Below are 24,168 nucleotides of genomic sequence, written 5' to 3'. Positions count from 1 at the left end.
GTGTGTTGTTCACATAGGTGTTTGCAAATCTAGATTGATATGGTCAGGAGACTGGAATGCAGGAAGAGATAATAGCATTACCTCTTTCCAAGAATTACAAATAAAAATAGTCCACTGGCTGATTATTAATTATGAGTTACACTTGATTAAAATTGTGTATCACTTTAATATCATCGGTAACATCAGATAAATTTTAGTTGCCTGAAAATGAATTAGACTTCAGGGTTGTTAGTGTTGGATAGAAGAGGTTGACTTTACAGTAAGCCTGTAACACCTGGGAACATTGAGACTGTGCACATGAGATCTCTAAACATACAAATGCGTACATAGGGAGCTTGCATTTCTGTAACATTTTAAAACAATTTATTTCTAGGAGAATAATTAAAAGGAGACCCGCTCTATTTCCTTCTATTTACTGATCTGATCCTTGCAATAATGTTCAAGTAAGGTTGTCATACCATGAAGATGTTTCAGTAACATCCTCTTTGAAATATCGCTTGCAGGCCCCCTGGTGTGTGGCTTATTTTTTTCTTTAGAGTGAAACGCTAGAACCCTATGAAATCACAAAAGAATGGAATTTATATTCAAGTCACATTATTTTAATTAAACAAGGGAAGAGCCCTGGCCCCTCCTTGTCTGGAGAAGCGCAGCCACCGTCACCTGTGCCCGCAGTCATGCACGACGGTTAAGACGCTGTTTACTCACCAAGTTTACATGCACAAAACTACTACTTAACAAAGCGCAAATACGAATATTGCATTTTTCAGTAATAAACTCGTCTATCTTTATAAGAGTGGGGCTTTTTTTTTTCTTTTTTTCTCCAAGAACTTCGGACCTTTAGAAAAGGCGCTCTCCGGAAAATCATATTTCGTTTAAATTCACCATTAAAAAGGCTACCGTGTGGAAATTAAATGGCATGATTTTAAGTTGATAGCTTATGGTCACCTTGTTCTTGTTAATTCTCACATTTCCCCAGTAATTCATACACTAGGCCAGGATCTTGAAGATTAAGAACAGTGAACCAATTTAACTGAAAATGAGTAACAAGTCTCACTTCCTTCATATGCTGCAGACTAACAAGTGCCAAGTGTCCCACGGGGGCCAGTCACCGGACTAACTTGTCCCGGTGACTCCCCTCTAGAAATCCTCACCACGCCTCCAAGTAGCGATGATTTTTGCTCCTTTTAAATTGCAATCAGCAGAACTTCAGAAAGCCTTGCCGAACCTTCCTGAGCTGACCTGTGTCAGAACTTGCGTCGGAGCCTCAGCTGTCTGTCCTCAGTCCGTCCCCTCCACCAGCAGGTTGTACTTCTTGCCCCAGATGGTAACAAAGGAAATACCAGCTCTCAAAACGGATGAATCAGAATGAAGGGAAGAGACGCTGAGGTCATTCCATTTCATTTTTACCAACATTTGTCATTGACTTGAAAAGACGAAGACGGGCATTGCTTTTGGTGCACGGCAGGCCATCCGCATCCTACAACTCATCCCTCACAACCCCACTTACTGAGAATCCCCCTGTCCATTCGGGGGCCAAAACAGCCACAAATTTAACCCATATCCATGGCTCCCATTGAACTTGGCCCTGGGCAGATCGTACATGGCCCAGATCTGAGCTGCTGCCCCAGGAGCAGCAAGAGCGGGAGACACGTGCACAACCAAGTAGTTGAACGTACGACTGTGCCTCACCTTCCTTGCTGGGTAGCCACCCAGCGAACGTGGCTCCTGGACTCTGCGGAGGATGCCTTTCCTCTGGGACTCCCACCTGCACTCTACCTGCAGCCTTAGGGTTTTTTTGCATAGTTGATCAATTAGGAAGAATTGGGAGGGATCCTTATATCGACCTCTACAGGCTTTCAAAATGAGAACTCTTCATACCGTAGGTCCCATTCCATGAGAGAAGACAGAGCCATTTTTATAATAATATTGACAATAACAGTCTTCCACCTGTAAGTCACATTATCCTTTGATAACACTCCACGTGAGAGCATTCGTAACTATTAAAAAAAAATGTCCTAAAAAAAACTTTCTGGGGGAAAGTGCTGTCCTAGTGAAATGTTTGTGGGGTGATTTGTGAGTACAATTCGTGAGGAGACGAAGAACTATATGGTGCATTTTGTTCTCATGTAAGTCCAAATGAAAGTTCAAACTCTTGAACGTAGTTTATATATATTTACATAGTTTATATATATTTAGTTTATATATATTTATATATATAAATATACATTTATATTTATGTATAGTTTATATATAAATATGTAATATATTTATATTATGTATTTATATATAATATATTTATATTATATACATAATTTATAATATATAATATATTTAAATATATTATATAAATATAATATATTTATATTACGTGTTTATATATATTTATAGCAGCCTCTCCCCCAGGGCCCCGTAGGGCATCAGGGGTGTCTGGAGGGCCAGCTGCAGGCCCTCCTGGTTCTTAGCCGCAGAGGCCAGTCTACCTGCGGGCACCTGTGCACCTGTGCACCTGCTGGGGCGGGCAGTCGGCTCCAAATATCTGCTTTGGGGTCAACGAAGACTGCGATGTGTTCTCTGATGCCTGAGTGGCCAGTGGTGGGTTCAGTCCCCCTTCGGGGTCAGCCCTCGGGGCTCCCAGTCTCCCCACTCTCTAGCCATAGGCTCTCCGAGGGACTGGGGGGAAGGCAGCAGGCAGGGTGGTAACCCAGTTAGCTCTCCCTTGAACCCATAATGGGTCCCTTGTCGATGAGGCATACCTCGGGGCGTGAGGAGGCCACAAGTGCAGCGTCTCCTGCTGATCAAACTCCCATCCTCTGAGTTGCTACTTCCCTTCCCCGTCCTGAGATGTTGACTAAACCAACGACGTTTGGCCCAGATTTCAACGTCCACCTAATCTATTCTTGGAATGTCCCAACTACTAAATCATTTGGGAGATAATTTCACCTTTCAATTGGCAGATCCTTAGATCAACACCTTCATCAGCTTGCTGGGCCTCAAAACAATGTTTCTAGAAATTCTGCTCCTTCTCGTTTCCAGATATTTTTCCAAAAATGTATTTTTTTTTTACTTTTTCCTTCTTTCCTCTTTTTTCCAGATGTATTTTTTTTCTCCTCTCCCTTATATGCCACAGCCCAATTCTCTCTTTTTCTCCCTCTATTCTCCTCCCCTATGGAGAGTGGAGGGGGAGAAGGCAAGCCCTGGGCTGTGGCATATGAACTCCAGGGGTGTTTTAATTACTTTATTGGTTTTTTTCTTCCCCATCTTTCCAACTTCTCTCCCTAATAACAAACACTGGTTACATACTTTTCCCCCATCTCACGCTTCTTTGAAGGTTTTCTCTTCCTGGGCTACATTGACACAACACAGCCTTCGGGGCTTCTTATCCTTACCCGTTGGGACCATTTCTTTTTATTTCACTGATGTGCTATTTCCAGGCCTTTTGATCTTACCTGGCCACCAAAATACTTATCTGCCACCTGCCCTAAGACAGCTGACCCCGAGACATTGGCCGACTTTCTCCTGTCCTCCCTCTGATCTAGCTCCTGTGACATGGTTCTGTTGTACTTTTCAAGGATTCCATTTGTTGTCCTCTTCCTCCAGAACTTAGAAAACTCTTTTCAAGAGTTTTCAATAAGTGGGGTTAAGAATCCAACCCTATGGATCTTTGCTTCACCCTAGCCCATGTCAGAGCTAAGTACAGCATCAGTGCTGTGCCGAGGTGTCTTCCGCCAAAGAAGACCCCATGACCCGGGAGATCCGAGGGCCGGGAAGCTATTTGCGAGGTGCTTTTCCACAACACTGTCCTGACAGCCTCCTGTGGGACGTGCCTTCTTCCTCTTGACCCAGCCCTGGGGAACCCATCGGCAGAATCAGTCTTTCCTTTAAGGTGATAGAAAGACAGACGTACACACAAGCTAGCAAGGGGAACCGCGGTTTTGGTTATGACTGTTGCACTAACTGGCCACTCCAGTCGCTCTCCTGTGCCGAGCAAAATCATTCCTGAGGCTTGGTCAGGGTGCTGGAGGGGCCGGGATGACGGGAAGAGGCGGGGAGGCCGCGATGAGGCCGCGATGAGGGCCCTAGCGGCAGTTACGTGTGCTTAGTGCAGCTGCAGTGGGGGGGATGTGAGACGGGGTCGGGCTGGGTGGCACACCCTCGGGCCATCGGCGGTGATGGAGAGGCTCTTACTGTGCTTACCCCTTGCACCCTCTGCTCGTGAACTCCAAGGTATGGGGTGCTTCGAGGACTACCGAAAACAAGACAAAACAAAACAAAACAAAGCAAAACAACCTGCAGTTTAATAGGACATAAAGCAAGGGGCTGCCCCTTTGCGCTGGGGTGACGCCCGGAGGAAGTGGCCAGGGCACCTACGGCTGGGCTGCGTCTTCTCAGCTGAGACTTGGGGTCTTCCAAGGAACGGCCGGGAATACCCAGGGGAGCGGCCTTCGTGTCTGTAGTTATAAATAAGTATAAATAGACGTCGGACGAGCCTGTCTCGTAGCCGTGACACCTGCGCACGTCCTCTGACCAGCAGGCAGGCAGGATGCAGACTGTGTGCGCCTTGCGCTCGCTGCGCGACTCAGAAGTGGGTGACCTTCTCTGACGCCATGGGGTGGCCGCTTTTGTCCTTGGGATCGTGGCCTGGGTTATGGCCCAGGGTCTCTTGCTTGAGTCCATTCTGTAGGACAGATTCAGCCCCTCGCTTCCAGGAGCTGCCGCCCCCGGGGTTTTCCTGAGGAAAGGGAGGGACGCACATCAGGCACCTGGTCTTGAGCATTCCCAGTGACACTGAGGGGACCTTGGGTGGCCCCCCCATGCTGTGGCCTGGTCACATGCTGTGGCATCAGAGCCAGGGGCAGGCACCTCAGAGCAGGGTATTCCCTGACCACAGCGCGGGACACGGCGCCTCGACGCGCTCTGCTCGGATCTCTGAGGGCCACGAACACCCCAGCGAGCTCGGGCCCTGCAGCCGGGGTCTGTGGAGCGATGCTCGCGGGCCCTGGGAAGTAGTTTCCTTGTCTCCTCCGAGGAGAGACGGACCTGGGCCTCACACGGGCTGGTCGCCTGCCCCGCCGTGGGGAGCAGGCCTCGGGGTCCCAGCCGGGCACCTGCAGGCCGACCCCGCGGGGCCGCCCGTGCCGCTGCTCAGGAAGGAGCCCCAGGACGGCCCACGGAGCGTCCCCCTCGCACCCCGGCTCAGCCCCAGCTGGGCCCGAGCACAGAAGCTGCCCCTACCCGGGAGTCAGCCTCCATCCCAGCAAGTCCTTGCCCGGGAGGACGAGGAAGTCTGCAAGTCACTGAATAACTTGATTATGTGCTTCTAGAAGGTCCTCCCAAACCTGCTCCTCCGAGCAGCACAGGCAGCTCACGCAGCGGCTTGCTCAGCAAACAGGCTGCTCCACGCCTGGGCGCCCGGCGGCGGCCCTGGCCCACCTCGCCCTTAGCTCAGGTTTACCCCGTGTCCCTGTCGGGTGGCACTTGGGGGGAGGACAAGAGTGCGCGGCTGCGGGGACGTGACATGGGGGAAGCGGTCGTCCTCCACAGTGCTAAGGGAATGAAATGTCTGGGGTGGGAAGAATGCTGATAAGCCTGAACTAAGAAAAGGAAAAAACAAGCCTCCGACACTCAATGAGGCCAAGAGGACCGACATGACTAAGACCATTTGCAACATCACGTGGCCCAAGGTCCTGTTGTCAAGTGGCATAATCTGAGGGTCGTTGTGCTCTTGCCAAGTGGGCCCCACACAGCTTTGTCTCCATGCCCAGCTTCCCTTAGACTCCTCCCAGCATCCCTCAGTGGGAACCCGAGGCCAACAGCGGTATTCCAGGTCCCTCTTGTCACGGGTGGGATTGCACTGCCTGCTGCCCTGGAGTGCGCCCACCCACCCACCCACCTACCCACTCCCCAGCGGTGTCACCTCAGTAAGTTCAGTCCCATCTGACCACAGGCTCCTCCGGGTGGTCTTGGGCTGCTATGACCTCAGTGATTCCTGGATGCTGTCTCTGGTCCCACCTGGGCCACCTGGGTTCTCAGTGGAACAGGAACAGTGTGCGTCCTGCTGCTTCTCTACCTCAACAGTCCTCCTAGTCAACGTGCCCCTATATTCACGCTTCATGAGCTACAGCTGTGTGCATCCACATCTCCTCCCAGTTCCCAGCTAAAAGCTGAAGTTCAAGAGTAAACCAATTCACCCGAGGTGGATAAGACATGGAAGCAGGATTGTATCCAGGGCTGACCCTAAAGCCTCCGCTTCTCCCCATGATGCTAGACGGCCGCCCCCGTCCTATTCCTTGTCTACTGTTCATTTTTACAGCTGTCCTAGCGTTCAGCCTCAGAAGGGTTAAACGGAATTCTGGAATCCGATCACTGGCAGGGCCAACCATTCACCGCAGGGGCACATTCACCTACCAACACGTTCACGTGCTCGAAAGCCAGTTAGCTGGGGCAACTGAAGTCGACACCAGACTCAGGGCCATACTCTTCGCCTTCCCCACCCACACCCACCTCTGCGGATGGTCTAAAGGGGCCAAAAGGGAATCCCTTTGAGTTCACGTGTGTTTTTCAGAAGTTCAAACATCAGCTCACCTGCTCCGTCCCACCGTCATGCTGGACACCACACCAGCACAGTCTTTTGTATTTCTCAGACCAAAAGCAAAATAAATTGCAAACTGGCCTAATTAGCCGTGGTTGAATGTCCTTGCCGCTCTGGCGACCTGTTAACGGAAGGACAGACGGGTGAGTCGTTGGCATGCTTCCAGGGCTCTCTAAGGACGTAAGGACCGTGTGCTTCCCGAGTAGCCCTTCTTAGTAAAAGGGGGGAGATGGGCCTGACTGGGTAATAGAAATCGACAACTGCTCAGAGCGAGGGTGGGGATGGTTTTTAAATCTCCCCAGCTGTCCACTCAGGCAAACTCACAGACACAGAGCCAAGCAGAGACACCACACTTACTCTGAGATATGGATCATGGAAAACTCTACTCGTACCCTTTGTAGGTCACCAGAGGGGACAGAAGGAATCCTAATTTCTTCCTCTAGGAAAACTCTTGGTTTTTCAGCCACATCAGATATATTAGAGTCATCAGAGTTAATATTCATAAAATTAAAAAGGGTGTTTTTACTATTTCTTCTTCTTTCCACCCCAGCATCCTGAATAAACAGTACCCTCCCATCCCCTCCGGCCAGTCTAGACTTGCCTGACGCCTCCTTTCCACTCCTTAAAACATACCTGTGCAGCGTCCTATCCCTTTCAACCCTGCTGTGCAATAAGAGCCACATTGACATTCAAACCAAGATTTGAAGGCTGACAATGTTCCCCGCCTAGAACCTTTGTAAATCTTGGTATAATCATAACTGTTCACAAATACCCAATCCCATTCAATGGCCGTCTTTAATTCGATAGCCAGTTTCGTCTACATGTCCCTAGAGGGGTGGCGGAGTAGCAGTTACAACCTTGACCACATTCTTCTATGTACCCGACACTGTGCCTGTGCACAAGCTTTTTCCAAATTCAAATTTCTTTCTAGGGACACCTGGTTGCTCAGTGGTTTAGCGCTGCCTTCGGCCCAGGATGTGATCCTGGAGTCCTGGGATCAAGTCCCACGTCAGGCTTCCAGTGCATGGAGCCTGCTTCTCCCTCTGCCTGTGTCTCTGCCTCTCTCTCTCTCTCTCTCTGTCTCTCATGAATAAATAAATAAAATCTTTTTAAAAAATTTCTTTCTAGAGATAAAATATATATATTTTATCTCTAGAAAGAATTTTTTTCCTTATATATACAATATATATACATATATATATATATATATATATATAGAGAGAGAGAGAGAGAGAGAGAGAGAGATTCCTAAATCTCCAAATTGCAGTTTCAATGGTTGAACACCAATAAAAATTAATTTAAAAAAAAAAGAAGTTTCAATGATATACTCCCTGCATTATGTCACTCTGTCAAAAGACATTCAGCCAAATAGAATTATACTACTCTTAATAAGAATATTTATTTATTAGTGAGCGCCTTCCGTGTACTAGGCACATCTAATCTTCATGAAGTAGATACTCTTGGGGTTCCTTGGTGGCTCAGTCAGTTAAACTGAGCTCAGGTCATGATCTCAGGATCCTGGGATCAAACCCCACAGTGGTCTCCATGCTCAGCACAGAATCTGCTTCTCCCTTTTCCACTGCCCCTCCCCCTGCTTGTTCCCTCTCTCTCTTTCTCCTCAAATAAATAAATAAATAAATAAATCTTTAAAATATATATACATATATATAGTTATTCTCATCTCATAAATGAGGAAATAAACTCTTCTATGGTCTAGTAAATGATGAAACAAGAAATTAAACATTTGTGATCTTAAAGCCTATAACACTGCATTTTCCTTAGTGTGCGTGTATGTGTGAGTGATGGAGGAAGGAATCATACAACCTCAAACTTCTATCCAAGGGCAATTCTGAATAAGAACTTAATACTGACCCAAACAACCATTCCCAAAGTTTTATCAGAGAAGACTTTTGTCTCCTAATAGGCCACAAAAATACCAAACGCTTGGACAAGTAAGATAGCTACTTTGTCTCTAAGGACAAGAGCTGAGCCTTGCTAAGGAGAACTTTACTTCATGTGGATTTAGAGTTGGTTCTGTTCTTGGGGGGAAGAAAGCTGTTGGGAGATAGTAAACAATAAAAAAAATCAGAATTTAGGGCTGCAGTTCTCATGGGGTAGGAAGGTTAAAGATGAAAATGGAATTCAAGTTTGGAGCTCTGTACTTGTCCTCCTCAAGAGCATGTATAATCTGTTCAATGAGCAAGACTTTAGGGATTAGGCATCAAAGAGTATCATCCCCTCCTGGCTGAAACTGGGTCTGTCAACAGAAAGTACAAGACTATGACAGGTCATATTTCATGAGAAATGATGAGTGGGTTTCTCCATAGGAGAAAAAGGAGTTTACACTTGAAATGTCACCAGTTATATAGCAACTTTGAGAGAATTTTTAAAAGACTCCCCATATAGTATGTTAGCTAAAGTTCACCCATGAGATAAGAAATGGTTATGAGAAAAACCCTAGTTTCTTACTGAGAAGAAGGAGAAATTGCCACTCTTAATATTTAACCTTTCCTACTAATTATTAATTACAAAGGATTTTTCATACTCTGGCTTCTGGGGGCCGTGTATTGAAATATCACTTCTTTTCCCCATAATATATGGGGGATATTTTTAAATGTATATTATAATAAGATACATGATAATCAAGAGGATGGCTTTGCATTATCAACTTGGAGAGAGTAGGCACCTGTCTGGGAAGAAGGGCTTCTTGCAGTGGATCCAAAATCACACCAGTAAGACATCCACCTTGTCCACCGATGCGTGAGGCTAGCCCATGTCTCCTTGGCCCCAGGGAGAGGAATCCAGATAACCAACCTGTTATGAAGCTGATGATTATTCCAGCAGCAATACATCCTAGGCAGCCCACTGCACTGTAGTAAAGGTAGGAGAGCGAATACCAGGTGTCAGCGATTGCAGGTCTGTGGATGACAACAGTGCATGTCAACAGTTCCATGAGTTCTGATGCTACGATCCATAGTGACGTAGAAGATGGCTGAGGGTTCATGGTAGGGCCTGGCATTTCTCAAAATTCCAACACTTTAATTTTTTTCATTTGGCTTTTTTTTGTTGTTTAAGAATTAATTATAGACTAGTTGTGCTTTGTATTGCACTCAATCCAATCCATCCTTGCATTACAAGTGTTGACAATGTATATACTAAATGAGAATAAATACAATGAGGACAGCGCCTCCCATTTCTTTTGTATCGTTTATTCTGAAGATATTTGTTAAGCCCAGGTTTAGTGCAAAGAATTGTGACAGATATTGGACATAAAGGATGAGAAAGCCACGATGTCTACATATGGGAGCTAAGGGATCATCATAAAGTAGAATGGTAGCACCTTGGTGGAATAGGAGCAAAGGATTGTGGGAACCTTTGAAAAGAGCATCAAACCCAGGCTCATGTGTGAGATAATATCTGAGTTTATTTTTAAAGACTAGTTAGCAGCTAATCAAGCAAGGAAGATAGTTGGGGCCAGGATTTGGCCCTCTAAGAAAAGAGGCTAGAATAAGCACAGGCAGGAGGGAAGAGACATGGTGGACCTGGGAACTCTACTAGGGTGGTATTGTTTGCCTGTAAGATTTATGGAAAAGAATGGTTCTAAACTAAATGAAACTCAGAGGCAAATGGAAGCAAGATAACAGAGCGCTCATAGACTATGTAGCCAGGACAGTTCTAGGATCCGGCCCCACCCACTTCATCCCCCAGTGCCGCCCATAATAATTTTCCCACTCCATACGTAGAGTTAAGGAGCTCTCCCACATTTCTTAGGTTTATTTCTAAAAACAATGAGAGTGTGAGAATGTGCATTAATTAAAGTCAGGGACAGTGCTACCGGCTATATGTCTTATCTCATTTAATCCTCTCAAAACACCAGCAAAGTAAACATTAATACCCTCATTTTTCTTTCAAAGACTCTTGGGAATTTGAGAAGTGACAAGTAACCAAGTTGTGCAGACATAGGGTGGATAAATGGTACCACCCACACCCAAACCTGCATTTCTGATTTCAAAGGCCATGGTCTTCTCCCTACACTATATTATCTCCTATATTTTAGTATCTTAAGTTACTTATTCCAGCCAGAAATAGAAGGAGAATCTTTTGTTAAATTCAGTTTAGTTTGATCTAGAAGCTGCAAGTTCAAGGCAGTGCTGCTAGCTCAGTGTGTCCACAACCATTCTCTGCATTGCTCCCAAGCCTGTTCTACTCAGGTGCTTTACTCCTTCAGGGGCGTCATCTCTGATCTTCCTCTCTATCCACTGATTTTCAACCCCCCCCAAACTACTTCCCCTGCTTTGCACTCATATTTCCAATTAACACTTTTGTTGAGTTCCCTCTTGTGAACCCCGGGACGCAGGGTAATGGGTTTCTGCAGAACCTTCAACAGCCCCGTCGGGTGCTCTTCAATGCTGGGCACTGCCCCAAGGATTCTTACTGAAAAGCAAGATCTGGCTCGTCAGACTCAGCCCTGGAGAATGAATCTTCCTCTAACCGGGTCACCTACCCCTTGGGACCGAACACCAAGGTCAAGGTCCACATACCTGCTAGGTAGTGCTGTGGGCACCATTTCTGTCACATTTGATGGGACACAATGGTCTGTGGATAAAGGCAAGGGCCATGTCTTGGAGTCTGGTGCAGGGTAGATGAAGGCCCCAATGGCCACCCAAAATGACAAGGTGATTCCAGTCAGAAGGCCACCTAGTGCACCCTTGATGAAGGGAAAGAAAAAGTTAAGGAGAGATTTGACAAAGCTGTTGAAAGAAAAGAGGAGATGGGGGGTCCATGCCTCAGAGATTCCTACTGTCCACCTCAAGTCTTGGCCACATGTGCTAGAAACAACACCCAAATTGTTTTTTTTTTTTTTTGGCAACTCCCACCATGCAGTTTTATTTAGGAGTCACTTGTTCCTTAAATGGAAGTAGTGGCGAATGTTATAATGGTCACCATTTTTAGAATTCTAGCAGGAGGTTTTTCCTCTCCTTTTTAGCTTCTTCTTACCATTTAATCTGTTGAGAGATGTACAACGTGATGACGAGTTAACACCACTGTACGGTATACGCGAGAGTTAAGAGAGTACATCCTCAAAGTTCTCACCACAGGAATGACATGTATGAGATGATGGTGAACTAAATATGGTAATTATTCCACAATATATGCAAGTCAACTCATTATTCCATATTTCTTAAACTTGTACCATGCCATATGTCGATTATGTCTCAAAACTGGGGGAGAAAACACCTGTTGAGACCCCCATTCCCAGCAGAAGAATTTCAGAAGCTTGGGAGAACCTGAGAAAATGGAGACAATGTGGTCATTTTTCATTGACAGCTGTCAGAGAGAAATTGTTTCTCCCGTATTTCTTCCCAAGCGGTCCTGGCAGGTCCCTGACTCACAAGCGTGGAGCTTTTTGTTTGAGTCTGAACACTAGCAAGCATATTTACTAGTCTTGCCATTTAAGGGTTGTTTCCCTTGATAAACAGTGAAAAGCCAGTGAGTGAGTGAGGCTTTTTCCCTATAAAGGAGACAGCGTGGTCTAGCAGTGACCGGGACTGGGAAATAAAATCTGGATGCCCCAGACTCCACTGGACGGCTGAGCTTTCTCTGTGCAAGAAAATAACTTGGTAGTTTCTCTATCGATTCAGGAAAAGACTTTTTGATAAAGGAACCAGAATGTTTTGTTCATTACTGTTTGGGGAAACTAAAGCAATATATGTGATTCGAACACTCATGCCTTGGTCTAGACCAGGGGTCCACACACTTCTATTACAAATGGCAAGCTAGTCAATATTTTAGGCTTTGTGGGCCACCCAGTGTCTGTCACAACTACTTAGCTCTGGCCTACAGCACAGGGACAACTATACTCACTACATAAACAAAGGACAGTGATTAGGACCAGTAAAACTATTTTTGGGCACTGAAATGTGAATTTCATATATTCGTGGGTCATGAAATATCATTCTTTTCATTTTTTCCAATCATTTAAAAATGTCAAAACCATTATAGGCCATAGGCTATACCAAAGACTGGATGCTGGCTAGATTTGGCTTGAGGAGTATAGTTTCCTGACCCCTGGCCTACCAGTAAAGGGTGAATAGATTTCAGCAGGAGGTTCAACCCTCAGAGATGGATAGTAGCTGTCTAGAAAGTGATGCTGAGAAAGAATCTGGGGTTGCATCCACATTCTGTGGAAAGAGAGCCATGATTGGTTAGTAGGATCAACCATGGCCAATGACAAGGGAGGGGGTGACCCAAATTTGTAACATTTACTTTCCTCTACCTAGAATAAAATGGTTTTCTGGACTAAATGGAAGGACCACAATTCACTAACATAGATAACAGGTTAATGTGTAGAATGACAAAGACGTTATATATCATTGTTACTTTTGGGGGTCTAAGGAACTGCCTTCCCTCATGTCATCTTCCCAAAATATAGTTATCCTTGTCAACCTCAATATCACAAAGGTTAATTAAGACTGTAAGAAAAGAACTACAAATTACCAAATGCTCCCTACCTATCCGTGCTCTTTGCCTAGCTCCCTAAGATTTATCTAGAATAGAGGTCAGCAAGGGTCAGATAGCTGCATAGACTACTTAGATATATCATGTGACTAAAGCTTCATCGAGCACCCTGAAGTATATTCAAAAATATGCAGAGTCAGGTTTTTTCTGGTCTTAAGGCTTTTTTTTTTTTTGTAGTCTAATGACTTTCTAAAAGTATATGCATGTAAATGTATGGATGACCATAAGTAAAAAAAAAAAATTACAATTTTACTAGATTGAGAAAATAAAGATTTTCAAACTAATTTAAAGTGTATATTATTTTTCCAAATAAATATTCATTTTGGTTTACATTTACTATAAGGTCATCCAACCAACATTTAAAGATATACTATTAGCTTGTAAGCCATCAAAACCAAGGAGAGCCAGCCATCAGAATATACTGGTTTTGTTTAATCTTCTCTTCCTAATTAATAGTTAATTAAATTTGTTATAATTTTAGGTAAAATATAGAAAAAAATGAAATTTACATAGTTTTTTAAGTTTTCAAGATTATTTTTTACAATTCAATATATATTTTAAATTTTCATTTTGTGGGCCTTGAATTAAGAGACAACTTTAAAGAGTCAATTTTGCTGCCATGACATCTGGTACTTCATGTCCACCTCTTACTTTCCCTGTTTTCAGCTTCTAAAAAGGCTTCACTGAAGTCAGAGATAGGAGGCCTTGGGTTCTCCTTAGTCCTACTGTGGAAAAAAGCCCCCATTTTTTTTTTCCTAGTCCAGAGAGATGGCCTTTCCAAGGAGAAAGGGAGAGATAGAAAATGGCTGGGCTTCAATTTTATTTTTTTATTTTTATTTTTCCAACAATTGGACCAAGAGCTTTTATTTTATTTATTTTATTTTATTTTATTTTATTTTATTTGATTTGATTTGATTTGATTTCATTTCATTTCATTTCATTTCATTTCATTTTACTTTATTTCATTTAAATTCAAGCTCGTTAGCATATAGTGTAGTATTGGTCTCAGGACTCAAATTTAGTGACCCATCACTTACATATGACACCCAGTGCTCATCTCAACAAGTTGGGCTTCAGTTTTAGCTAGGAATCATGGAGCGACATGCAGGATCCTTACCTTCCAGTTCACAAATGGGAACAAGATTCCCAGAGAGAATAAGCCCAGCATTGGTCCCCCACACATGCCGTGGATGCTGAGAGCAGCCTGTGGAACGAGATAGATCAGATAAACGTGCCCACTCCCCTGAATCCATGGTCACCTGGGATCACTCTCTCTCTCTCAGACTCGGGATAAAATTCAGTCCTCGTCCTGACGGTCACAGTCATTAATCATGTGCCTTATAGAGGTCATTATTCCCTTCTGGGGAGATAAGCACTATGTAAAATAACAAAAATACATACAAAGATACATTTATGTGTGTGAGGGGTGTGTGTACACATACACACAGGAAATTTGGATTTTGTAGAGGTAGTTTCTCCTTCAGGTGAAATTCATTGATTTGTTTACATTTTATATCTTGTCAAAAACAAACTTTCTTTTTATAATGCACCACATAAATATACCCATAACTTATATTTCATATCTTACATGACTGCTCGTCTTTTCTAGTTTAGTTTGAACAATTCTATCATTTGGATAATAGTAGATAACCCCACTCCCACCATCCCAGTCAGAACACATCAAGGATGCTGAAGCACTAAGTTGGGACATGATGGGGGAGCCCACTGGACGCTTCATATCTCATATCCCATTTTTACGGCTCTGTTTTCTTTGGAAATTGAAGCAGTTTGACAAGTGCATTTCCACGTCTCTTAGCCTCTAAATTACACCACTGAATTGGTAAGGAACTTTCTTTAAACTAATTTGCAATTGCTCGGTAGCCTTGTGCCATGGCGATCCAAGAGTCTTGGACATACACAAATGTGCTGATATGCTTGCTGGTGAACAGGTGTGTGTGAGTGCCAGCATATGGGCACGTGTGTATGCATGCACACACGCACACAGCTATCCCGCAGGGAAGCCCCTATCTTGCTCTATCAAAGCAACTGTAGGGCTCTTAGATCACTATCTAAGAATAGGATGCTCTAAAGATCCTATATATATCTTGGGTTTGTCAGGCACCACCTGCATGCCAGCTGGTTAGGATGAACTACCAGGCACTCTAGATAAGTGACCTCGTTCCATCCTCACAATTACCCAGTTTAGTAGACCATCACTAACTGAGTTTTATAGATGAGAAAACTGCACTGATGGGAAACCTATTAAGGGCATAATTCCATTTAGAAAATGGAAGAGGTAAGATTTAAGAGGTTTAAGCTAGGACTGTTTGGCTGTAAAGCCCACATTTTCTCTCCTAAAAGTAGGCTACAGGGAAAAAAAAAAAAAAAAAGCCAAGAGCACAGACTCTCATAATGGCCTCCTTTTGTTTAAGGGGAGAAAGTTCTTGAAAGATTCCATCACTAATCAAATATGTGGATTCTCGTTTGGCCCTGCTGCTTAGAAGCATGATTCGTTGAACCTTCTGCTATTAATTCAGATACATTCTACTTCAGAGAGTCTTCTTTATAAAAAATAGATAAGACCAAGAGGCTGCCAAGTCCCCTCCAGCTGTAACGTAAGTTCTTTTCTCTAGAAACACGAGCTGCAATTCATGGTTATGTTTGTTTCTCCAGGTTAATTTTTTATGAAGTCAATGCCACAGATGGATCTTTGACAAGATGGAAGCAGATAAGATTAAAATCGATACTCTTCCTCAAAGTCAATACTTACTTTAATATTCCTGACATTTCCTCTGTTGATTGATAGCATGAATTCATAGTTGCCATGGTTGCTGAATTTGGAAGCTAATTTACTTACTAGCTAGGATACAGGAGAATCAGTAAGTTTGGGAACAGTGTTTATGTCCCCCAGTGGAGGAAAAAACATTAACAATCCCTTATAAAATCATTAGCCAATATGCTTCTGGGGGAAAAAAAGGGTCTTTACATGATAGAAAAAGAATCCAAGCATTTCTGGCTTTTGAAAATACATATTTCTGTAATTTACACAGCTAGACTAATCTTAATTTTCATATTTCTTGTTGTTGTTGTTCTTAAGCAGGTTCAGTTGGGGGAAGACTTAAAGCTCATCCAGCAGCTTTCTCCTCAGTGGGCAAATCTCACAGAAGTTGCTCCTACAAACAGGGGGCGATGGCAGGGGATGTATGTTTTGGGGGGGTTGCCTTGCTGTGCCGTAGCTTTCTCACGGTATCAAGTAGGGATCCTAATGCCTGCTTCCTGGGGTTTCTTGTAAGTATTCAATGCGGAGTCTGAGAAAGGTCAGAATAGCGACTAAACACTGCAGAGCACGTAGTAAGTACCCCCCCCCCCAAATGTTATCTACTATCACTCCTTTTTCCTTTTCCTTAAGTTTTAATTTTAATTCCAATTAGTTAATATACAGTATTCTATTAATTCCAGGTGTTATCCACTATTATGATTTATCTTCTTCTCATTGCTATTGCCTAGCCCATTAGTTCCTGAGGCATATCATTAGATTATTGGACTGCTTGGCGACCCAGAAAGCACTTTCTTAAATTAAGATAAGAACGGGTTTGGAAGTCATTATAGCCCTTGGTAGAACTAGGCGGTAGTCGTTAAGATAGAAGCACAGTGGATAGAATGGTCTTCCCAAAGGGAGCTCTGCAAGTCACTAGTTAACGGGTGATCTTCGCTGCTGTGAGCTGCCCCCTTTCCTATTTCTGCTACCATCACCACCACCACCACCACCACCCCCACCCTTCCCCACGTAGGGTCTATGGTCACATATTTAAAGTAAAACAGGGGATGTCTGGCTGGCTCAGCTGGAAGAGGGTGGCACTCTTGAGCTCAGGGTCATGAGTTTGAGCCCCACATTGGGTGTAGAGATCACTTAAATAAGTACAACTTAAAAAAATAAAAATAAGATATAAAGTGAAACTGGTTTATTTTAGGACTTCCCAAGGCTTTCAATAGGCTAACGTGGCTGTGGATATCTGAGAGAGAATGCAGTGTGCAGCATTTCCCAAATGTCTCCGACATAGGAAACTTGCTTTCTTAGAGTATTTCACGGGATGAAAGTCTCCAGAACACACTTTATAAAGTCCTAAGCCAGAACAGTAAAAGGATTTTGCTTTAAGGAGACTCAAGCTGCCTGCCCCTAGCACCACCCACACACATACACCATGAGTATGGGATGGTCTTGTGAACATGGAATTAAACCTGGCTCTAACCCTCACATCCATGGGACTTAGGCTTCGGCCTTCCCATGTGCAAAGCCTGAACATGAATGTTGTCCCATTACACTCACTATAGCAAAGCCATTTGGAAAATTAAATAGGGGAACTATAATTGGCTTTCTGTACCTGTTAAATCAGATGTATTCAAAGAAATGAGAGGGCCACTCCCTAGACAGTATCTCTCCTAGGAAAAAAGAACTCAGAATTTTCATTTCTTGCCAACCAGCATCTCCTAAACCATGTGAAATGTGGAACATAGGGTTCTGCTGTGTGGACGGGCAAATATCAAAGTGCTCAAAAAACTGGAACGAGATTATCGAGCATCTGTGATAAAAAGGTAAGTTCCTCCAGCTTAACTGTGGTGGCCTCCGGCTCTCCAGTCCCACAACTTCTTAGGCAGAAAACTGAATTCTCAGACTATCACTCAGTCTCCCTGACGTACTCCCTGAAGTTCAAGATGGAAAGAAGGGAATCTGCGTAAGTCATTGCTGGAAGGTTCAAGTAAGATGCACAGATCTGCAAACTCAGACACTCTCTAAAAGTCCGTGACTACTCTTCACATGCCCTTATTCAATTCTTTGTTGAAGCAACATTTATGGAAACCCCCTGCCATGCCAAGATAATATAAAAGATGTTAAAATTATACAAAGATACAAGGGGGGTGGTGAAAGGCTGAGGTACAATCTGAAGATGGGCTTATCTGCTGTTGCCTTGACAGGTGGGCGATTTGCAAGGGAGGAGAGGTGGCCCCGGAGAGACGTGGGCTGTAAACTTCTCAGCCACTGAGTAGCTGTGAGAACCTGAGCAGGATATTTTCACTCTTTTCTATAATCATCTACAAAATGAAGATGCTCAAACAGATCATCCCTGAGGCTCCTTCTAGAGTCATCTTTTTATGGAAATGGGAGTTGGACATATGGGAGGCCGTTCAGCCTGGGTAAGAGGTAGCGGTGGCTCATACGCCAGCTCCCCCACTCCTTAACCGTGTGAGCCTGGGACAGTCCCCTCACTCTCTACTTCTTAGTTTCTTCGTCTGTAAAGTGAGTACATGAATCACAACTACCCTGAGGGGAGTGATGAAGATTAAACGAGGTAACCCATCTGGGGCTGCACCTCGAACATAGTAACTGTTCCATTAATAGCAATTGTTATTCTTTTTCTGCTATTCTAATTATCACTTCTACTTTTATTTCCGGATCATATATTCTCAGATCTGGATTTCAAACGGGCTTCTAATTTTATTACGGTGTACCAAGTCACTGACTTCCATTACTGGTTTTTACTAGTTTCCCCTTCTGAAGGTAATTTCGGTTGAAATTTTACATGTAATGTTTAATTCTGACCTAGGATCAGAGTCCAGGGTACGGTGCTCGGAGGAATAGGCAAAGCATTGGCAAAGAAAGCGGGTTTAGAGTTGCTCTGAAATCAAAGGTGTCTTTTTTCTCTTCCATTACCTGCACGACGCCCCCCATGAGGGATGCAGCCACGGCCATGGAGGTACACATCACGCCAAACAAGAGACCTGAAAGAAAGAAAAGCCATCATCAAGCTGGCTTTGAGGGATTTCTCGAGCTCCTGGGCAGGAGCAGTGTCTGAGCCCCTTTGGAAGGGATCTCAGTAAGAACCGTCCTGGCCACCCAGCCATCACAGGCCCCAAGAGGGAGATATGGGAGGCTTTGGTCCTAGTCGGGCAAAAAGAGCTGGAATCCAGCCACCAGAGATTTGCTCTCCCGGACTCAGGAAGTGAACCATCATGTAGACACAACATGAAAGTGTGGAAAAGGCACTGGTCTAGACTAATCCAGACCAAATTAGTGGGATTACTGGCAGCAATTCTCTCTAGTTTCTAGAGTACCTTTCTGGGATTCAGATAGTTCTTCAACTTTAAAATGTTTAAGTATCTATACATTTTATCTCAGAGGAATTGCAACTCTGGAAAGTTTTTCTCATTTTTTCCTTTAGTGTTTTATTCATACCATCCTCCGGGCCCTCAGTATACTTTGCAATGATTTCTTTGTTTTCATATTTATGCGGGAGCGCCCCAAGGGCCATCAGAGTACCAAGCTCTGAAGCATCTAATACAGGGCCTCTAGTACCAAGGGAACTCACTCAGTGAAGAAGCGTATGTGTGTTAGTCATCTTTTAAACCACCTTTAAAAAAATATATTGTTTTTATACATCTTTGTTTAAAAAATCATCTTAAAATTGGGTTCAATTCCCTTATAACCTTTCAATTAAATGAGAGAGGGAGGCAGAGACAAAGAATTCGAGATATAGACAGAGACAACAGTGACAGAAATGGAGAAAAAATGATTTTGTTCATTGTTTGAAATTATCTCTCAGCTAAATATCCCGCTCAGTTGCCAACATGTCCTGTTATAGTACTGAGTACTGACCATATGTCAGGTACTTTATCTGTGTCAGTGCTATCAGAACCTGATTCCTGTTCCAAAGATCTTACATTCTAGGAAGAGATTACATATAAATGATGTATTCAACAGTGCCATAGAAAATACTTTGAGTTTATCATTATTTTACTATTATTATTATTATTATTATTATTATTATTATATTTCAGGTTCAGTACACGATATTCATGATATTTATTATCAGGAACTCACTCTTAAAATGAACTCATGCTAGTAACATTCAATGTAATATTTTCTAACTTCTCAATAAGACAGAAAAATAAAGAAGCTCACAACAACACTAAAAGCCAAGTTTCATCAATAAAAACATTTTGGAATTGTGATATTATTCTCATTATCTTTAAAGATGATAAACTGGAGTGCAGAAAACAATGTTTGCCCTGATTCTGAACTGCTTCATGAATAAGGAGAACTCTGCCTATCTGAAGAAAATAACAAAAGACATGTTTTCTGTCCACTACTGATTTCCCTTCTTCTGGGCCAACAATCATCTGTTCAGATGAAATCGTAGGCAGTCATCCCTCTCTCCAAGGGTTCTACTTTTTGTGCTGACCAGAGAATTGATTCATTCCTCCCCTCCCCCCAAATATTATACTCCTGCCATATTATAATCAATAACAACCATGAAGGCAGGAAATTTAGAGGAAGTTAATGGAGGTTCCTTAGAGGCCTGGAATGTGTAGCACCAGAAACAAAGCAGTCAATGTGGGAGGGAAAGAGTCCCACAGTTACAGCAAATACTATGGATTTTTCAAGTGCTACATCAACTCGGAGGATCAGACAATAAATCATGGGCATAGAAGGAATTTCTACTATCATCCAGCATGTTTATGATTATCTTCTAGAAATTGGAAACTGTACTGAGAGTAAGGCCCATCCACTATTAGCTCTAGTCCATTGTGCGAGATGGTGACTAGAAGCAAGGCAATTCACCACCAGTTAACAAATATGTGGTCAGCATTGGTCTCTCCTTGTCCAAGCATAAATAAAACAAAAAAAGAAATATGAGATCCATAGCAGAATATTGCCAAACAAAGGAGTGAATATATTAACCTAAAAGTTCAAATACAAGGTAGGCTTTCTAGAAATAATTTACCCTAGGAAGCAAAAGAAAAATCAAGTATTTGGAAATTGGCAATTTTAATAGGATGCAAAAAACAAACAAGTTCAAGTCAAGAGAAAGCTAATGAGGTGAAAAATGGCAAGATAAGGGGTAACACCAATAAATTTAGATGAAAATGGGTCCAAGTGGGCTAAGGAAGGACTATAAAGGAAATTTAAAATGATAATTGACCGAGCACATCTACTCTAAGTATTTATAAACTAGAAATGAAAATATGTTCACAAAAAGACTTGTACAAGAGTGTACATAGCACTTTTATTCATTATAAACACCCCAGGTCCATCAACAGAATCAGGAGTTTGAAAAAACCTGTGATATATCCATATAATGTCACACTATTCGGAAATAAAGGATGAACTACCGATATACAAAACAACATGGATAAATCTCAAAAACATGGTGAGCGAAAGGAGCCATACACAAAAAGAGTGTGTACTGTGATTCCATGTATATGACATTTTAGAAGAGATAAAACTGATCTATGAGAGAAATATCAAGAGTGGTTGTCCCCGTGGGCCAGGGGAGGGCCGAGGGGCAGGGGTTAACTGGAATGAGCAAGAGAGAACTTTCCAGGGTAATGATAGTGATTTGCATCACTAAGATTTATATCATAGATAAGTGATTTATATCACTTTAGTAATCTTTGGGTTTCACAGGTATACGCATTTGTCAAAATTCAGCAAATATATGCTTACCATTTGTCTATTTCATTGTAGGTAGATTTTACATAAAAATTTTAAAATAAGTATTAAATTCTAGTTAATAATGTATATGTTAAAATAATTATGGGGAAGTGTGCTGATATCTGCAATTAACATTTAAATGTATCAAACATGATATACTAATGGATGGGTAGAGAGCTGGAGGGTTACATGAAAAAGCAAGACAAGGACAATAGTAATGGAGAATCCAGGGGGTATGTAAATGAGAATTTATGATAAAAGTCTTAAATTTTGCTGTAAGATTAAATTTATATAATAAAATGTAAGGAACAAAACACAATTGCAGAATTAAAATCATTATTGTTAAGAAATTTACTTTGTGGAGAATTAAAAATTACATCAAGAGAAAAATTGAGTTTTTCAAGTTTTATTGGAAACTCTAGATAGAAAGCTTACAACAATGTCAATTCTTCCCCCAAAAGATTTTTAGATTTAATGCATTCCCATTGGGATGGAGGTGCGGCTAGGTGACATGCAATAAAGTATTTTTTTTTTTTAAATAGAATTTTTTTTTTATTTTTTATAATTTTTTATTTATTTATGACAGTCACAGAGAGAGAGAGAGAGGCAGAGACACAGGCAGAGTGAGAAACAGGCTCCATGCACCGGGAGCCTGACGTGGGATTCGATCCCGGGTCTCCAGGATCGCGCCCTGAGTCAAAGGCAGGCGCCAAACCGCTGCGCCACCCAGGGATCCCTGCAATAAAGTATTTTAAAGTCAGCCTAAAGCATTAATAAACACGTGTAACTCAAAGTTTGTTTTTCCAGGGAAAAAGAGTAAAGTAACAATAGAAAAAAATTTTAATTTTAAACTAAAATAAATGTGACAGGAGTTACTCTAGCAGATATTTTAAATAAAACACTATAAAGCTATAGTATACAAAAGGATGGTATTCATCCTGCAATAGATAATTTAATGAAAATACTTTGTAGTATCCTTAAACCCTCACAGATGAAAGAATTTTATAGTGTATATTATCATCACTGCAATATTAACAAACAGTGAAGAGTATTGGATTCATGAAGCTTAGAGAATTGGCTATGTAAGAAAAAAAGAACAAGTTAGATCCTCATCATATTTCACAAACAAATCGAATAATTTGAATACAGTTAATATTAAATGTGAAATATAAAATTATTTACAATCCAGAAAAAAATAAGGAAATATATAAATGGGTTTTGCATGGGAAGAAATTCATAAGCATAAAGAAATGGATAAAATGGTAAAAGAGGATGCCTGGGTGGCTCAGCTGTTGAGCGTCTGTCTTTGGCTCAGGGCGTCATCCTGGAGTCATGGGATCGAGTCCCGCATCGGGGTCCCTCCATGGAGCCTGCTTCTCCCTCTGCCTGTGTCTCTGCCTCTCTCTCTCTGTGTCTCTCATGAATAAATAAATAAAATAAATAAAATAGGAAAAGAAATAACACACATATTTGATCAAACATGTAATTATAATTTCTGTACATCAAAAATGTATTTTAAAAATCTGGGGGATACTCTCAAATATACAAAGGTCACATTTCCTTTATACATGAAGAGATTTTACGCAAAAAATTTAGGCAAAATTTCTAATATCTCATCAACAAACAGAAAGTATAAATAGATTTTTCAAAAAATCAAGATGGCTTATTTATCATCTGAGAGATGTTCAAATTCACTATAAATCAAAAAATGTAAACTAAAGCAAAACTGTGATGTTATTTTGACCATGAATTTGGCCAATTTTTAAAAATACTAATGTGCACAGAGTGCACAGAGAAATACATCATTACTCACTATTGCCAAACATAAATATTAATTGGACCATGCTGGAAATATTTTTCAGAACATACATCAAGAGCTGTCAGTGAATTTGTATCATTCAATCTGATGGTTTTTTTGGAGGCTTTCATTAAGGAAAAAAATTGTGGATGCCATCAAAGATTAATGTATTTTGGTGTCATCACGATATTACAAAAAAAATCTAAAAAGTAACAGCATAAAAATTAAAAGGAAGCCATTTTGTAGACTACTAGGCAAACATTCAAAACCTATGCATAAGTGACACAGGAAAATGCTTACTATCCTATCCTAGAAAAAAAACCCAACCAGAACAAAATCAGGTATGATTTTATTTAAAAAGCTCATGTGTTTTCTCCAATACCTACATTTTTTTGTAGTAAGTGAATAAGCATATAATTCATTTGTACTTAAAAAGAAGGAAACTCTGTAAAATGATAATTCAACATGGTAAGTGCTACAGTGAGCATAAACGTAATATGCAACCCTGTGATTAAGCAAGGAGGAATTATTCCTGGAAGTGAGGTCACCAGGAGTTTGGTAATAAAAAGTTCTTTATAGAAAGAATTTGACATAATCACCATGTGGCACACCTGAAGCTAACATAACACTGTGTCCCTACTACTACTACTACTACTACTACTACTACTACTACTACTAATAATAATAATAATAAATATAAATAATAAAAAGAAAGAAAAGGAAATGATTTGACTTTATTAGACAAAGTCATGGCCACAGTGAGGAGAACAT

General features: G+C 42.0%; 1 protein-coding gene across 1 annotated transcript in view; it reads right to left on the bottom strand.

The window, feature by feature from the left end:
* Positions 1 to 4,277: 4,277 nt before the first annotated feature.
* The window catches only part of SLC5A12 (solute carrier family 5 member 12), a 46,824-nt gene continuing 26,933 nt past the window's right edge, over positions 4,278 to 24,168 (bottom strand). The window contains exons 10-15 of the mRNA XM_041730543.1: positions 18,819 to 18,886; positions 14,226 to 14,312; positions 11,131 to 11,297; positions 9,404 to 9,507; positions 6,583 to 6,710; positions 4,278 to 4,729 (exon numbers count right to left, since the gene is read on the bottom strand). Of these exons, the coding sequence (XP_041586477.1) occupies positions 4,577 to 4,729; positions 6,583 to 6,710; positions 9,404 to 9,507; positions 11,131 to 11,297; positions 14,226 to 14,312; positions 18,819 to 18,886 (707 nt within the window). The 3' untranslated portion in view covers positions 4,278 to 4,576. The remainder of the gene's footprint in view (positions 4,730 to 6,582; positions 6,711 to 9,403; positions 9,508 to 11,130; positions 11,298 to 14,225; positions 14,313 to 18,818; positions 18,887 to 24,168) is intronic.

The sequence above is a fragment of the Vulpes lagopus genome, chromosome 15 (genome assembly GCF_018345385.1).
Source record: "Vulpes lagopus strain Blue_001 chromosome 15, ASM1834538v1, whole genome shotgun sequence".
Taxonomy (NCBI): Eukaryota; Metazoa; Chordata; class Mammalia; order Carnivora; family Canidae; genus Vulpes; species Vulpes lagopus.
This window is presented reverse-complemented; position numbering and strand designations above follow the sequence as displayed.